This window comes from Oncorhynchus mykiss, chromosome 11, assembly GCF_057628025.1.
Source record: "Oncorhynchus mykiss isolate SJ-2025 chromosome 11, ASM5762802v1, whole genome shotgun sequence".
NCBI lineage: Eukaryota > Metazoa > Chordata > Actinopteri > Salmoniformes > Salmonidae > Oncorhynchus > Oncorhynchus mykiss.
In genome coordinates this window covers 59,031,408-59,046,776 of record NC_143032.1, presented here as the reverse complement: position 1 = coordinate 59,046,776, position 15,369 = coordinate 59,031,408, and the positions used below count along the sequence as shown (strand labels likewise).

Here is a 15,369-nt window from a genome sequence, read left to right as displayed (position 1 = left end):
AGGACTAAATGGAATCTGGAAAAACATGTGTAGACAGCCTTAGGTGAGGTGAATGAGTGCATATTGGACATTCATAAAAGCTGTTCATTCTCTCTACGGCATTGTTGACTAAATACTCTGTTTGCTGCAGCATTGTCTTTATTTAAAGATACACTCTGTGATTTCCCAGGACTGGACTGTGTGAGTTATCACCCAGCACCCAGGCTCTTTTATAAGGCTTGCCAGCCACAACTTACTGATTCCATCAAAATGCAATCATTCATCATTAGACATTCCAGCCATGCAAGGGCAAGATGGAGGGGGCTGGAGCAGCAGGGGGAGGGAGCAGGGTCACAACACAACTTATGCCTCATTTACATGCTAGTCGGAACTAGGAAACTGACATTCGACTTGCTAACTGCTTGAACATAACACAGCACGTATACTACAACCAGTTAGCAAGTTGGAGTTTCCTAGATTCCACTAGGACGTGGACACAGCATTAACGTGTTTAAACGCTTCCCAGACAAAACTGTAAGAGTTTGTGCATATATTGTAACGACATGTAACGTTTGTTGGTTTGGACTTTGGTAAAGTTTTTTTCGGCTGATCGGACACACATTTCTTCTGAGGCTAGCAGAAGTTAGGGAGCCAAAGGCTGTGATTGGTCAACCTTAGAGATTCTTCAATTAAGTCTTTGTTGACTCATTTTCATGCACATTTTGCACATCAAAATGAATACAGTTTCTTGAGTTATTTTAGCTTAATTCTGACTCCTTTGAGGACGTGTATACTGGCTACGGCTTCTCAAAATGGACAAACAGTAGGCCTACTATTGCACTTCTTTCTAGTTTTACTAAGCAAAGGTTTTAAGGGAGTATGCAAGCACACTTGTTCGGTTCACCAAGCCCAGCCGAACTGAAGCATAGGCCTACTGTCACGATCATTATATAAATAATCAGACCAAGGCGTTTAGTAGTAGTGTTCCACATATTTATTACAGTGAAACTTCACCACAAAGACTTCACGAACATGCAGTACGCAGCGCACATAGATACAAAAAAACAAACAAAAAACAATATCCCACATCGCAGGTGGGAAAAATGACAACCTAAGTATGATCCCCAACTAGAGGCAAAGATATTCCGCTGCCTCCAATTGGGAACCATACTCACACACCAACATAGAACTAAAATGACTAGAAACCCCCCACTAGTCACGCTCTGACCTATTACACCATAGAGAACCCCAAGGGCTCTCTATGGTCAGGGCGTGACACCTACTGCAAATGTTGCAGGCTTGTTAGACTATTATTATGTTTTCATGTGTCACGTTCTGACCCTAGTTATTGTGTTAATTGTTTGTTTTAGTTGGTCAGGACGTGAGTTGGGTGGGCATTCTATGTTTTGTGTGTCTAGGTTGTATTTCTGTGTTCGGCCTAGTATGGTTCTCAATCAGAGGCAGGTGTCGTTAGTGGTCTCTGATTGAGAATCATACTTAGGTAGCCTGGGCTTCACTGTTGTTTCCTTGTCTGTGTTTTACACCACACGGTACCGTTTTCGGTTTCGGTTATTCACATTACGTTTATTGTTTTTGTATGGAGTGTTCAGTTTATGTGTTTAAATAAACAACTATGGACACTTACCACGCCACATATTGGTCCTCCAATCCTTCTTGCCTCTCCTGTTCAGACGAAGAGGAGGAAAACCATTACAGAATCACCCACCAAACAAGGACCAAGCGGCGTGGTAATGAGCAGCAACAGCGGCCGAAGACACAAGACTCCTGGAAGTGGGAGGAGGGGGAGTTTGTGCATATACTCCGGGGGAGTGTCGCTGTCCCAAGGTGCAGCAGGAGAAGCAGCAGCGGCAGGAGCAACAGCAGCAGCAGCAAAAGCAGCAGCAGGAGACGAAGAGGAGGAAAACTATTACATCATGCAATTCCTGAACTATATAAAAATAACACCCAAAAACAAACAAATTCTTTGTTTATAAAAGGTATGTTGATCTATGGCTTTGTAAATATACATATGTTTTCTGTATTCAAATAGTCTTACCAAACTCAAATCCTGCGCACAAAAAGAGACCATGTGTAAGGTTCTGTATTTATTTTCTTAGTCAACCTTGTGTTGTGTTCTTGAACGTAGCCCTGTCTTTCATTTTTGTTCATTGATTTCACCTGTGTTAGTTACTCACCTGGTCTCATCAGCTCCTTATTTAGTTCAGTTCATTCTGTTTGTGCGTTTGTGAGGTATTGTTCATTTTGACTCTGCTAAGCCTTTGTCTAGCCCATTTGTAAGAAACAGTTATAGACTTAATTCCCAGTTTTGATTCACCTGCCTGTTTGTCTACCTGTGTATGACCATTGCCTGCCTGTGACCACTATTCCTGCCTTCTGTGAAGGCAAAATAAACACCTGCGTGTGACTCTACATCTTTTTCTTCCTGAGTATTCATTACACCATGTTATTGAAAGTACTGGTGCTTCTAGTACAGAGAGTGTGAAGAGAGTGATGGTAGGGAACAAGAGAAATGATGTGTGTATTGTGGAAAGTTGTGATGGTGTTTGTCACCACAGGGTCGCATCTACACGCTATCCGATTAACAAATTACGTAAAGAAAGAGGATGTAAAACTAGCCCGGTTCATTGGAAATGGTAGACTGCTAATATTTTGTGTTAGTCATGCTCAACAAGGGAAGATTCTTCAAATGGAAACTCTCAATGGGAAGAAGATCAAAAGCCATGTCCCTGGAGCTTATGCTAAGTTGAGGGGGAAAAAAATGTGCCAACCCACTGGGTACAGAGGTCAATTCAACTACTAGTTTTGATTTACATTTGGTGGATGCCAGGTGCAGAGAGGCTAGAGCGGCCCAGAGATATAGAAACAATCATGATGTCTCATATGCAGAGGCTGTAAGACCGATTGGTGGAACTATTTGGACAATTGAGCTACCATGGCTGCTCTCCTAGTAAATGGACCTTCTGTCAGAACTGATGCTTCTAAGGCCTGTTCAAAAATCTTGCTCCCATATTTGTGCTGTGTCAAAGGACACTGATTGTAAATAAAATTGACTTAATAGCATTCATTGGAAAGGTTATCAACAACTTGGATTGTGGAAAGCAGAAATGCCAGGTTAAAGATGATTGTAGATATGTCAAAGATGTTATTAGGGTAACAGATGTCATGGTTGACATGATTTTTGAATTGCTGAATAATAATAAGGATGAGTCTCGGCATGATAGCGATAACGTTTGAGGTTGGGAGGGTTTTGTAGAGGGGGAAGGTTTGTTAGAAGTTAAGTATTTATACTGAAAAATAAATAAACGCAACAGGTAAATTGTTGGTCCCATGTTTCATGAGCTGAAATAAAAGATACTAGAAATGTTCCATAAGGACAAAAAGCTTATTTCTCTCAAATGTTTTGCACATACTTGTTTACATCCCTATGAGTAAGCATCTCTCCTTCGCCAAGATAATCCAGCCACCTGACAGGTGTGGCATATCAAGAAGCGAATTTAACAGCATGATCATTACACAGGTGCACCTTGTGCTGGGGACAATAGAAGGCCACTCTAAAATGCATTGTTATGCCACAGATGTCGCAAATTTTGAGGGAGCATGCAATTGGCATGCTGACTGCATGAAGGTCCACCAGAGCTGTTGCCAGAGAATTTAATGTTCATTTATCTACCATAAGCCACCTCCAATGTCATTTCAGAGAATTTGGCTGCACGTCCAACTTGCCTCACAACAGCAGACCTCTACAACAGGTTTCTTCACCAGTGGGATCGTCTGAGACCAGCTACCTGGAAAGCTAATGAAACTGTTGGTTTGCACAACCAAATAATTTCTGCACAAACTGTCAGAAACTGTCTCAGGGAAGCTCATCTGCGGGCTCATCATCCTCACCAGGGTCTTGACCTGGCGTCGGCGTCGTAACCGACTTCAGTGGGAAAATGCTCACCTTTGATGGCCATTGGCATGCTGGAGAAGTGTGCTCTTCATGGATGAATCCCGGTTTCAACTGTACCGGAGCAGATGTCAGACAATGTGTATAGCGTTGTGTGGGTGAGCACTTGCTGATGTAAACATTGTGAACAGAGTGCCCCATGGTGGCTGTGGGGTTATGGTATGGGCTGGCATAACACAACAGACAATTAACACAATTGCATTTTATCGATGGCAATTTGAATGCACAGAGATACCGTGACGAGATCCTGAGGCCCATTGTCGTGCCATTACCTCATGTTTCAGCATGATAATGCACGGCCCTATGTTGCAAACACAATTCCTGGAAGCTGAAAATGTCCCAATTCTTCCATGGCCTGCATACTCACCAGTCATGTTACCCATTGAGCATGTTTCCAGTTCCCGCCAATATCCAGCAACTTTGCATAGCCATTGAAGAGGAGTGGGACAACATTCCACAATCAACATCATGATGAACTCTATGCGAAGAAGATGTGTAGAGCTGCATCTGGCAAATGGTGGTCACATCAGATACTGACTGGTTTTCTGATCCACGTCCCTACCTTTTTTTGTTTGTTATCTGTGACCAACAGTTGCATATCTGTATTCCCAGTCATGTGAAATCCATAGATTAGGTCCTAATGAATTTAGTTCAATTGAACGATTTCCTTATCTGAACTGTAAAATCTTTGAAATTGTTGCATATTGCGTATATACTTTTGTTCAGTGTATTGTCTTTGTTGTAGAGAATTAGGCAACCCATGATTGATCGCACAATCCAGCACAGTAGAAGGCAGCATGCACATTATACGGTTGTTTGTATAGCACCTTTATACCATAGAAGAAGAAGAAATCCTGCGCATGTTTGATCCGCAAAAATACACGAGATGCAACGTCACGTCTATCTGTCATGGCGCTGTACAGCAGTCAATGTTGACTTTTTGAGTAGACCACTGGCTGAAGAAATTGACACGGTTTTACTCATAGAAGGGCTACAGTACATTTAAACGCAATCTTGGTTTGGTGAACATCTATAGAAGTAATCAGGTAATTGTAATAAGACAATATCTAAACGCAGTCAGTCCTTGCTAACTAATGTAACCAGCATGCATTGTTGCCATGTGTTGACAACTTCTTGATTCTCAGTTGTGGTAGATATAACTTTGTCTAACTACCAATAGCATAGGCTATATAAAACTTGAAGAATGTGGTATCAAAGACAAATATAAAGCTATGCGCATTCCATTCAATTATTTATATAAGTTATACAATAGATGACGCTACTTTGAAGCCTTCATCTTGGCACTCCCTTACCATTATAGTTTTTGGAACGTTTATTCTATCGCGGACACCATAATGTACATGTATCAAACTAATTCCACAGATGGCCGAGTGTCTGCGGGTTTTCGCTCCACCCTTGTACTTGATTGATGAATTAAGGTCACTAATTAGAACTCCCCTCACCAGGTTTTCTAGGTCTTAATTGAAAGGAAAAAAACAACCTGCAGACACTCGGCCCTCCTTGGAATGAGTTTTGACACCTCTGTCTTCATGTATACTTTTTAAATTACATTGTGAGCTAAACAAAAAATATATAACATTTTCCTTAAAGTACAAGTTTTAGAAATGACTAACGATACTGTCCCCACTACCAAAAAAACAATAACAATTATATTTGGCCTTAATATTTAATAGAAATACTGTAGAATTCCATTAATTCCTATGGAGGACTGCTCCTACTGGGGAGTGTTATTGAGAACCCAAGGGGGACTTTCAACATGGGGACCCCTCAAGGGTGTGTGCTTAGTCCCTCCCTGTTCACCCACGACTCCAACACCATCAAGTTTGTTGACGACAAGACGTGGTAGGCCTGATCACCTTCGGCAATGAGACAGCCTACAGGGAGGATGTCAGAGACTTGCATGCTGACCACACCGGCTCGCGTTGCGTGGGTGAGCGTTGCAAAATAAATATACACATGTTATTCAGTCATTGCACCCTCATTGCTCGCAAGCGTCTGCGTAGCCAGGCGCTAAAATAGAGCTTGGTTCTATTTGTGACTCTTAACGCTCTGCAAGTCCCACCTCTCCCAACTCCTCATTGGTTTTTAGGAGTTTATACCTACGTGGGTGATTGAAAGATGAACTGAGGTGCACGCTCCAGTTGGTAGTGGTTATGCACCTTAAAGTTGGTTGCCAACTGCCATATAAAGTCCAAAGAAGAAGCCTGAAGGAGGAGAGATTACTAGAAAACAAACTTTTACCCTTTTATCTGTGGATTAATTGTCGGAGTAGAGGACCTTGTGCATTTCAGGTAAAATAACAACCCAGTGTTTATATCCCAGGACAAATTAGCTAGCAACAGCAAGCATGCTAGCTAAATTGCCATAAATGTTTAATGCTTTTTGACAAGTCCACAAATTGAATATAGGTTTTTCAGAGTTTGTTTGATATTTCAACCTGCTTGTCCTGATTGCGTCTGGTGTGGGGGGACAAAATCAACATGCGCGCGATGGCTCAGCATGTTAGTAGTGTGGTACCAGGATAACAACCTCTCCCTCATCGTCAGTAAGACCAAGGAGCTGATCGTGGACTATAGGAGAAAAGGGAGAGCTCTCCCCCAACCACATCGACAGGGCTGTTGTGGAGCGGGTCGAGCGTTGTATCATGGTATGGCAAATGCACCGCCTTCAACTGCAAAGTGCTACAGAAGGTGGTGCTGACAGCCCAGTACATCACTGAGGCCGAGCTCCCTCCCATCCAGGACCTCTATCAGGTGGTGTCAGAGGAATGCCTGAACAATTGCCAATGACTCTAGTCACCCAAGCCATAGACTATTCACTCTGCTACCGTCTGGAAAACAGTACCGGAGCATCGGCTCTCGGACCGACGAGCTTAGAAACAGCTTCAACCGCCCCCAAGCCATAAGACTGCTAAATAGTCAATTAATGGTACCTAGTGTGTGGTGAATGTGTGTGGGAGTGTCAATATAGTGTGTGTATATATATATATATATATATATATATATATATATATATATATATATATATAGTCTAGTGAGTGTGCGTAGGGTCAGTGCAAGATAGTCAGCGCAAATAGTTTGGGTGCCATTAATACGCATACACACACACATACCAATGCAACACAAACATACAAATTACGCACACACATTCACACTTTTACTCATCAGTATCTGCTGCTACTCTGTTCTTTATTTTACTCCTTTCTATCCTGATGCCCAGTCAATTTACCCTGCCTTTATGTACATATTTACCTCAAATACCTCGCACCCCTCCACATTGATCTGGTACTAATACTCCCTGTATATAGCTCCATTCTTGTGTATTTTATTCCTCTTGTGTTATTATTTTGAAACGCTGTATCGTTGGGAAGGGCTCAATAAGCAAGCATTTCACAGTAAAGTTTACACCACTTGTATATGACAAATACAACTTGATTTGAAGGCCAGCGGGTCCCCCTCTTGGATTCTCAGCTGAAAGTATGGACCACAGCTGGCTTCATGTGAATCCCCAATCCTGACGCTCTGTTTTAACGTTTAGAAACTTTATTTATCCTTGCTAGTGATACGGTTTTGTAAACCTTTTGGGACTTTATATGTTTATTGCTCGCACACACAGTTTAGCAGCGGTTATAGCAGGTGCAGTGAAATGCTTATGTTACTAGCTCCTAACAATGCAGTAAATGTCACAGATACACAAATAATAAATAGACATTTTGTAGGCAGTTTGGACCTTGTGGCTGTGGAATCTGACTTTGGCTGTGTTATCTAGTGGACACTTGTGCAAAGATTGTTATTTTAATACCTCAATGGCTAAAAGAGAATCTGGCACGAGCAAAGGACCAGTGAGAATTTGCAATCTGTGAGCTTTATCATGCTGCGACTTTACAATCACTACCAATCACAAGCGTAAAAAGAAAGCTAATCATTGATTGTGAGCCATAGCTGCGGGAAGTAGTTCGGGGGTCGGGGTGCTGTGATTTATTAACTTATTTTTTCCCCGCGGTATTTCACGCTGTGAACTTTTTTACATGATATCGGGCAGTGTCACATCAGGGCATTTACCTCAGGCAGCATATAGATATGTGGAATGACCCAATGGAATTGTAGTCATGATAAGGGCTACATGCAGATATACTGTAGGTGTTCTTGTGAAGACTTATTGAATGAGGCCGTGTGGATAGTTATCCATTTAGCTTTCCTATACAATTTTCTCCCTAATTGCTTTGTCCAGGATGGCGGAGCCAGGCTCAAGCGACCCTGGTGGCCCCTCTAGCACTCCAGCAACGCCTGGAGGGAGTGGCAGGGGATTAGTGATGGGACGCCGGCTTCCAGCTACCCTCTCCACCGGCCGCTTCCCTTCCATGCGCACCAAAGACCTCACCTTAGGAGGGGTGAAGAAGGTAGGCTCAGTGAATTGTATGGAGTGTTTTTAATGGTCTATCACCAGCACTTGTGTATTTATTTAACTAGGTCCATCTTGACTTCAATGTTTTATGTTTCAGAAAACCTTCACCCCTAACATTATTGGCAGAAAAGCTAAAGAAGAGTAAGTTCAGTTGTTCTGTCTGTGACAATATATGTGATTGCATGATACTGAAATGTTTTCCAGCACATACTAAAGGACCATATGTTGTTAACAGAGTTTTACTTTCTTATACTATAGGCAGAAGGTTGAGTCTGGGCAAAGGAGGGAAAGGAGAGAGAATGATCGGGGTCGTGAGCGAGGTGGTAGGGGTGGTCGGGGCCGGGGACGTCCAGAAGTCATCCAGTCCCACTCTATCTTTGAACAAGGGCCTGCAGAGATGATGATGAAGAAAAGAGGTAGAATCAGGGTCATTCAGCTGTAATTACATAACATTTGTTAAATGGTATCATTACCATAATGATGTATCATTTCGTTTGAACTTTCTTCCTGTGCTCTATTCAGGTGGCTATGAAGGTGAGAGAGATGCACCAAGTGTGGGTCCCTCACCCATCATCAACATTAAGAAGGAGAAGAGGGAGACAGAGGAAGAGACCAAAGAAATTTTGCGCAATCTGGAACGAGACAATGTGAGTCCTCCATGTACCTATGTCTCATCATACTGTCTGTCTGTACAATAATTGTCTAGTTTGTTGTCCACTTATGAGTAATTTACAACTAATTTCCACCAGTTCCTGGATGACCCTCACCTAAGGAGTGATGTAAGGAGCTGCCCTGTTCAGCTGCCCCTGGCTGTGTCAGGGTGGGGATTCAAGGAGGAAAGTGATGTCACTGATATAGCCTTCAAACCAGACAAGTCTGAGGAGGACATTGAGGCCACGGAGGGAACAAATGCAGTCAAAGGTAACTATAATCACAGCTCTTACATCGCCAACGTTCATGTCAGTTCAAATGAAACAGAATGGTAAAACAATCTACCATAACTGTCTAATTTGTCTCCCTCCCTCCCTCTCTTCAGTGAAGCAGGAGCCAGAAGATGCTCCAGAGGTCAAGAAGATGGAACCCACTTTCAGACGACCTCCACTCCCTGAGCCTGAAGTTTTACCTGAACTGCTGGACACCTGGAGTCAGAGCAAAGTGGAGGAGTTGTTCTTCATCCAGCTCCCCGACTCTCTACCAGGGCAGCCGCCCACCCGAGAGGTCAGGCCAGTGAAGACAGAGATGCAGTCAGAGGATGGACAGTCCATGCTATTGAAAACTGAATCTCAAGTAGGTATTCAGGTCTATTAAATATGTGGTTCAGAGAGCAAGGCTTCTGTGTACTCTGTATACGATCAGTTTGTTTGTGTGTGTGTCCTCTGTGGAATAGGAGGAGCAGCAGGAGGAGAACAGTTGCCATCTGAGGGACCTGCAGGAGGGTCTGGTGGGACGACTGTTGGTTCGGAAGTCTGGTCGGGTGCAGCTCATACTGGGGCATGTCACACTAGATGTGGCTCTGGGAACCTCATGCGCTTTCCTCCAGGTCAGAGAAAACACAACCTTTGGCAGCTCATAGTTGGTTGAAATTAGTGTCTACGGATGATGTCACCGGAAACACTTATCTTTTTCTATTTTGTTTTACTACAAAACATGGAAATCTGATGTTTTCATATACACTATATATACAAAAGTATGTGGACACCCCTTAAAATAGGGGATTCGGCTATTTCAGCCGGACAACGTCTGTCCTCGGTTGCAACACTCACTACCTAGTTCCAAACTGCCTCTGGAAGCAATGTCAGCACAAGAACTGTTCGTCGGGAGCTTCATGAAATGGGTTTCCATGGCAGAGCAGCCACACACAAGCCTAACATCACCATGCAGAATGCCAAGTGTCGGCTGGTATGGTGTAAAGCTCGCCGCCATTGGACTCTGGAGTAGTGGAAACGCGTTCTTTGGAGTGATGAATCAAGCTTTACCATCTGGCAGCCCGACGGACTAATCAGGGTTTGGCGGATGCCAGGAGAATGCTACCTGCCCCAATGCATAGTGCAACTCTAAAGTTTGGTGGAGGAGGAATGATGGTCTGGGGCTGTTTTTCATGATTCGGTCTAGGCCCCATTTAACGCAACAGCATACAATGACATTCTAGATGATGTACTTACAATGTTGTGGCAACAGTTTGGGTAAGGCCTTTTCCTGTTTCAGCATGACGATGCCCCTGTGCACAAAGCAAGGACCATACAGAAATGGTTTGTCGCGGTCGGTGTGGAAGAACTTGACTGGCCTGCACAGAGCCCTGACCTCAATCCCATCTAACACATTTAGGATGAATTGGAACGCTTACTGTGAGCCAGGCCTAATCAGTGCCCGACCTCACTAATGTTCTTGTGGCTGAAATAGAAGCAAGTCCCTGCAGAAAAATTCTACCATCTTAAGGAAATTCTTCCCAGAAGAGTGGAGGCTGTTATAGCAGCAAAGCGGGGACCAACTCCATATTAATGTCCATGATTTTGGAATGAGATGTTCAATAAGCAGGTGTCCACATACTTTTAGTCACGTAGTGTATGTTGATGTTGGTGATGAATTTGATGTTGGAAAAAGGGTGGAATTTCCCTTCAAATCTTCACTTCCCTGTAGTTGTATGTAAACATACAGGTGTGGCCAATTAATATGGGCTCCTTTGCACTTTTCTTAAATAATTCCCTATTCTAAAATAAGTTGAAATTGAAAAACACTTGGTCACACTTGTTATCGGATTTTCAACATTGCAGAAACAATTACATTTTTTAACTTAAGTTTACAATTTGAATAAAAAAATATAAAGACAAAGGGAATGGACAAAATGATTGCCATCCCGGAGCTAGTACTTGGTTGCACAGCCTTTGGCCAAAATATCTGCAGAAATACACTTATCGTAGCCATCAATAAGCTTGCTTCACCTTTCTACTGACAATTTGGCCCACTTTTCAGCAGCAAACTGCTCTAATTCTTCAATATTTGATGGGTGCCCTCCATCAACTACTGTATTCAGAGCTCGCCATAGGTTTTGATGTGATTCAGATCTGGAATCTTCGCTAGACACTCAAGAACAGTCCAGCATATCCTCTTAACAATTCCTGTGTGATTCTTGATGTGTGTTTGGGGTCCTTGTCATGCTGGAAGACCCACAACCTTCAAAGGAGACTGGACACTGGGTTGAACATTGGACCACAAAACACCTGACACTCTGCTGATTTCATGATGCCTTTTCAAATTAAACTTATTTTAGACAAATTAGGAATTTTTAAAGCAAAGTGCAAGTGTGCCAATATAATTGCCTCTCCCCCCACCCCCTTAGGAGCTGGTGTCAATTGGAACAGGAGAGGGCCGGACTGGTGACTTGTCAGTGCTGGGTCACATCAAACACAAATTGGTCTGCTCGCCAGACTTCGAAGCCCTGCTGGAGAACAGAGTATGACAAACCAGGACAGGACTAACAGGACAAATATAAGCACCCACCAGTAGGCCAGGGTTTCTACAGTACAGTGGGGACCACATACAGAATAACATAGACCGTGCAGCATAAGGTCTATAAGGACAGTAGTACCACAAGCAAACATGGCACCTAAAACCTATACATGTTTTTTCAAGTGTCCATTGTTGTAACTTGGCCCTGGATAGTTTCAGAATGCGAAATAGAAAGTCTTGTAAACAGATTTCCTACCACTAGTTTGTAAGAAAAGCTGGCTTGTTTACAGAACATTTTATTTATTTTTCTCTGCTGAAAGTGATGGGGAAAGATGACCTTGTTTGAGATGTGTGCTAAATGACTCTAATAAAGGGATGGTACAGTATTCTCTCATTCAAAATGATTAGCCTACATGAATGTGCCAAATTCCAAATGTCCTATTTAGTGATGTAGTGATAAAGAAAATAGGTGGGTAAACTCTGATTGCCGGTCGTGCTGTAAAAATGAACGTGATCTATGCTTCCATTTTAATTTTCTTACTGTCATACAAAAAAGGTCGGTAAACTGTCACATGAAAGGTAGGTAAACTGTCTCACAAAGGTACACTGCATTTACTTGTGTTTACCATCCACTACACCACTGGTCCTATTCCAGTTTTGTAAGCAGATCACACTATCAGGTCTAAACTTGGGAGGGATAAGTAGACCAGTAATATTTCCCATGTGGTATCCTGTAAACCCATACCTAAATGACTGGATGTAAGATGAATAAAAATAACAAAAGTTCCTGTGTGCTTTATGTATTCATATACAGTGCCTTGCGAAAGTATTCGGCCCCCTTGAACTTTGCAACCTTTTGCCACATTTCATGCTTCAAACATAAAGATATAAAACTGTATTTTTTTGTGAAGAATCAACAAGTGGGACACAATCATGAAGTGGAACGACATTTATTGGATATTTCAAACTTTTTTAACAAATCAAAAACTGAAAAATTGGGCGTGCAAAATTATTCAGCCCCTTTACTTTCAGTGCAGCAAACTCTCTCCGGAAGTTCAGTGAGGATCTCTGAATGGTCCAATGTTGACCTAAATGACTAATGATGATAAATACAATCCACCTGTGTGTAATCAAGTCTCCGTATAAATGCACCTGCGCTGTGATAGTCTCAGAGGTCCGTTAAAAGCGCAGAGAGCATCATGAAGAACAAGGAACACACCAGGCAGGGCCGAGATACTGTTGTGAAGAAGTTTAAAGCCGGATTTGGATACAAACAGATTTCCCAAGCTTTAAACATCCCAAGGAGCACTGTGCAAGCAATAATATTGAAATGGAAGGAGTATCAGACCACTGCAAATCTACCAAGACCTGGCCGTCCCTCTAAACTTTCAGCTCATACAAGGAGAAGACTGATCAGAGATGCAGCCAAGAGGCCCATGATCACTCTGGATGAACTGCAGAGATCTACAGCTGAGGTGGGAGACTCTGTCCATAGGACAACAATCAGTCGTATATTGCACAAATCTGGCCTTTATGGAAGAGTGGCAAGAAGAAAGCCATTTCTTAAAGATATCCATAAAAAGTGTCGTTTAAAGTTTGCCACAAGCCACCTGGGAGACACACCAAACATGTGGAAGAAGGTGCTCTGGTCAGATGAAACCAAAATTGAACTTTTTGGCAACAATGCAAAACGTTATGTTTGGCGTAAAAGCAACACAGCTGAACACACCATCCCCACTGTCAAACATGGTGGTGGCAGCATCATGGTTTGGGCCTGCTTTTCTTCAGCAGGGACAGGGAAGATGGTTAAAATTGATGGGAAGATGGATGGAGCCAAATACAGGACCATTCTGGAAGAAAACCTGATGGAGTCTGCAAAAGACCTGAGACTGGGACGGAGATTTGTCTTCCAACAAGACAATGATCCAAAACATAAAGCAAAATCTACAATGGAATGGTTCAATAATAAACATATCCAGGTGTTAGAATGGCCAAGTCAAAGTCCAGACCTGAATCCAATCGAGAATCTGTGGAAAGAACTGAAAACTGCTGTTCACAAATGCTCTCCATCCAACCTCACTGAGCTCGAGCTGTTTTGCAAGGAGGAATGGGAAAAAATGTCAGTCTCTCGATGTGCAAAACTGATACATACCCCAAGCGACTTACAGCTGTAATTGCAGCAAAAGGTGGCGCTACAAAGTATTAACTTAAGGGGGCTGAATAATTTTGCACGCCCAATTTTTCAGTTTTTGATTTGTTAAAAAAGTTTGAAATATCCAATAAATGTCGTTCCACTTCATAATTGTGTCCCACTTGTTGTTGATTCTTCACAAAAAAATACAGTTTTATATCTTTATGTTTGAAGCCTGAAATGTGGCAAAAGGTCGCAAAGTTCAAGGGGGCCGAATACTTTCGCAAGGCACTGTACTTATATTAGCACTGAATCTCTAAGGTAACTTGTTATACTTCAAACATTTTCATTGTGATATATATATTTTCAACTTTACATGATGCGAGATGAGGATTTATCAGGGTCTAGCATGGATTGCGTAAGTATTTTTTGGGGGTATATGTACTTTACTATTTATATTTCTGACAACTTTTACTCCATTGCAATCCTAAAGAAAATAATGTACTTTTTACTCACATTTTCCCTGACACCCAAAAGTACTCGTTATATTTTGAATGCTTAGCAGGACAGAAAATGTCTAATTCATGCGCTGATCAAGAGAACATCCCTTGTCATCCCTACTGCCTCTGATCTGGCAGACATGCTTCATTTGTAAATTATGTCTGAGTGTTAAACTGTGACCCAGGCTATCTGTAAATTTAAAAATTTGTGTTGTCTGGTTTGCTTAATATAAGACATTTTTAAATTATTTATACTTCTACTTTTGATACTTAAGTACATTTTAAAACCAAATACTTTTAGACTTTTACGCAAGTAGTATTTTACTGAGTGACTTACTTTTAATTGAGTCATTTTATTTGAAGGTGTCTTTAACTTTTACTCAAGTATGACTATTGGGTATTTTTTCTACCACTGTATTTACGCAACTATATCATGTGTGATTGCCCTCACTGGGCCTACTGTGATGTATTTAATTACATGTATTTTGTGTTCAGCGTTAAGTAATGCGCCGGTGCTTCCACGTCCTACCACCAGATGTCCGTTTAGAGACGAGGAAGGATGTTTTTGTTCTTGCTGAAAAACGAGACCACAAAACCGACGAGATTCTCGCAGGAACATCTGATGCGCACCATCATCTTTCCATCACCTTACGTCTATGCCGCTGTCCGTTGGCCACGAGTGGAGACAACAATGTTAGGTGAGTACATTCATGTAGCTATCTACCCACGTTTCAGGAAATTGTATCTCATCTTCCATGATAGAAAGCTAACGTAGCACAAAAAAATCGACTGCTTGATATTGTTTGTGAATAGATAGATGGTGTACAGCGTCAATGGTTACCACAGCCACAAAGTGTTCGTCTAAACCAGGCCTATTTCTACAATTGTCTTGTGATTTTTAACCTAACCTTAACCAC

General features: G+C 42.1%; 2 protein-coding genes across 3 annotated transcripts in view; both read left to right on the top strand.

Annotated features, from left to right (window-relative positions):
* The first annotated feature begins 4,809 nt into the window (after nucleotides 1-4,809).
* Nucleotides 4,810-12,607, top strand: LOC110536035 (DNA-directed RNA polymerase III subunit RPC4). The gene is made up of 9 exons (XM_021621540.3): nucleotides 4,810-4,995; nucleotides 8,201-8,369; nucleotides 8,472-8,515; nucleotides 8,633-8,790; nucleotides 8,897-9,021; nucleotides 9,124-9,295; nucleotides 9,411-9,661; nucleotides 9,762-9,914; nucleotides 11,712-12,607. The coding sequence occupies exons 2-9, from the start codon at nucleotides 8,202-8,204 to the stop codon at nucleotides 11,829-11,831; spliced, it is 1,191 nt and encodes a 396-aa protein (XP_021477215.2). The 5' UTR covers nucleotides 4,810-4,995; nucleotide 8,201; the 3' UTR covers nucleotides 11,832-12,607.
* Nucleotides 12,608-14,987: 2,380 nt separating this feature from the next.
* LOC110536034 (glycerol-3-phosphate acyltransferase 4) overlaps nucleotides 14,988-15,369 on the top strand; it is a 34,749-nt gene continuing 34,367 nt past the window's right edge. For both annotated transcript variants that reach the window (XM_021621539.3, XM_036935872.2), the window contains exon 1: nucleotides 14,988-15,150. The gene's annotated coding sequence lies outside the window, so the exon portion shown is untranslated. The remainder of the gene's footprint in view (nucleotides 15,151-15,369) is intronic.